This window comes from Macadamia integrifolia, unplaced genomic scaffold, assembly GCF_013358625.1.
Source record: "Macadamia integrifolia cultivar HAES 741 unplaced genomic scaffold, SCU_Mint_v3 scaffold1938, whole genome shotgun sequence".
NCBI lineage: Eukaryota > Viridiplantae > Streptophyta > Magnoliopsida > Proteales > Proteaceae > Macadamia > Macadamia integrifolia.
In genome coordinates, this window is record NW_024868427.1 from 6414 (window position 1) to 8006 (window position 1593).

General features: G+C 43.8%; 1 protein-coding gene across 1 annotated transcript; it reads right to left on the bottom strand.

Moving 5' to 3' along the window:
• Window positions 1-354: 354 nt before the first annotated feature.
• LOC122065238 lies at window positions 355-1194 on the bottom strand. The gene has a single exon (XM_042629045.1). The coding sequence runs from the start codon at window positions 1192-1194 to the stop codon at window positions 355-357; it is 840 nt and encodes a 279-aa protein (XP_042484979.1).
• Between the last annotated feature and the right edge of the window lie 399 nt (window positions 1195-1593).

Here is a 1593-nt window from a genome sequence, read left to right on the forward strand (position 1 = left end):
ATGGCTTCTCGAGTAACGTTCAAAACACTCAATCTACGATGAGAGAGAGAGAGAGAGAGAGAGAGAGATGGTCCAGTAAGATGTTCCACTCCGGTAGTTAGAGAGAGAGAGATCCTGAGAAGTGTCCCGCTCCGGTGGGTAGGTCCACCAGACACTTTCCTCCCTTCAATGCTATCGCACGCTCCACTCATTCCTCCGGTCCCACCAAAACTCAACGACCTTTTTCAAACTTTTCACTCTCCGACCGTTTTGCCCCTGCATACCCCACCCGCTCGAGTCGCTTACAGCAACAATAGAGGGATCAAAATGTAAATATTCCGGGACACGTGAGAGTCATTCATGGGTAATACATCCTCAAGAAACAGCCACCGCAGCACTTCCATGTCCCCTGCAGCTCAAAGCTCTTAGCAATCTCCAAGACCCCTTCTCTTCCTCCCTCCTAACCCTAACCTTTTCACTGCCACCGCCGGCGGCGTCAGATTCCGGAAACAACAATGTTGGATTCAGGCGATTCTGCCGATTTCTTATATCCTTCAACTCCATCTCCTTGGGAACATTCACCATTCCAAACATCAATAAGGGCCACCTAGGTCTCGCCGGAGCCGATGATGTGGGATGAGAAGAAAAATTCCCCTTTCCTAAACACTTACCGGACACATACCGGTCAATTGGCTCCACCGGGTTCTTCGTTGAGGTTGAAACTCTTCGTAATTTCTGATAATCGGTTCGCATGAACCGTTCCTTGGCACTCGTTTGAGATCTCTGCAGTGAATTCCACGATTCCGATCGTCGTCTTCGTTGACGGAAGAAGCTTTTGAACGTACAAGTCTGATTTCCATCATCAACATCATCATCAAAGACGTCAAGAATTTGATTCTTATCCTCCGCATGGTGACATTCTTTCTCCTTATAAGAAATGAGCTTACCGCAAAAGATTACATCATCAGCAGGGCACATATCAGCTTTCAGATCAGAGAAGAACTCGAACAGTTCTTGATCAGTAGACATACGCGGTGGATCATCATCATTTTCATTCCAATTGGAAGTTGTTGTTGTTGATGCTTCTGATTTATCATAAATGGGTAGATCACAGAATGAGAGAGACTCTTCTGCGTCCGAATCTTCAATCTGCTCCAGATTTTCTCTCATGGATTCCTCTTGATGGCGATTATCCTGATCTTTTGCACCAACCATATTGGCGTGATGAAGGAAAGTAGAAGAAGAAGGTGAAAGTTGGATTTGAAGTGATTGTGAAGAGCCACGGAGGAAATTATATATATAAAAGAGGAGGAGGAATAAGTGGTGGTGGTGGGGTCATTTTCTTTACTAGGGGAATATATATATATATATATATATATATATTGATTTGAGGAAGGAGAGAAGAAAGAGGGATGAGCTTCCAGATTGGTTTTTGTTTTGTTACCTGCTTATTTAGCTTCTAGAATGGGACGAAGGAAGGAAGTGGCTCTCTTATATCGGATCGGTTTTAACTGAGATCAATGTCTGATCCTTGACCTGATTGTCTGATTGGTTATCCAAATTGTTTCAGGGGTAAAACAGTAAAAACATTGTGTTTTTCAAAATAAGCAAGAT

Excerpts from the sequence above, each read along its gene's own strand:
- LOC122065238 (XM_042629045.1), bottom strand. The coding sequence starts at position 1,194 with ATGGTTGGTGCAAAAGATCAGGATAATCGCCATCAAGAGGAATCCATG.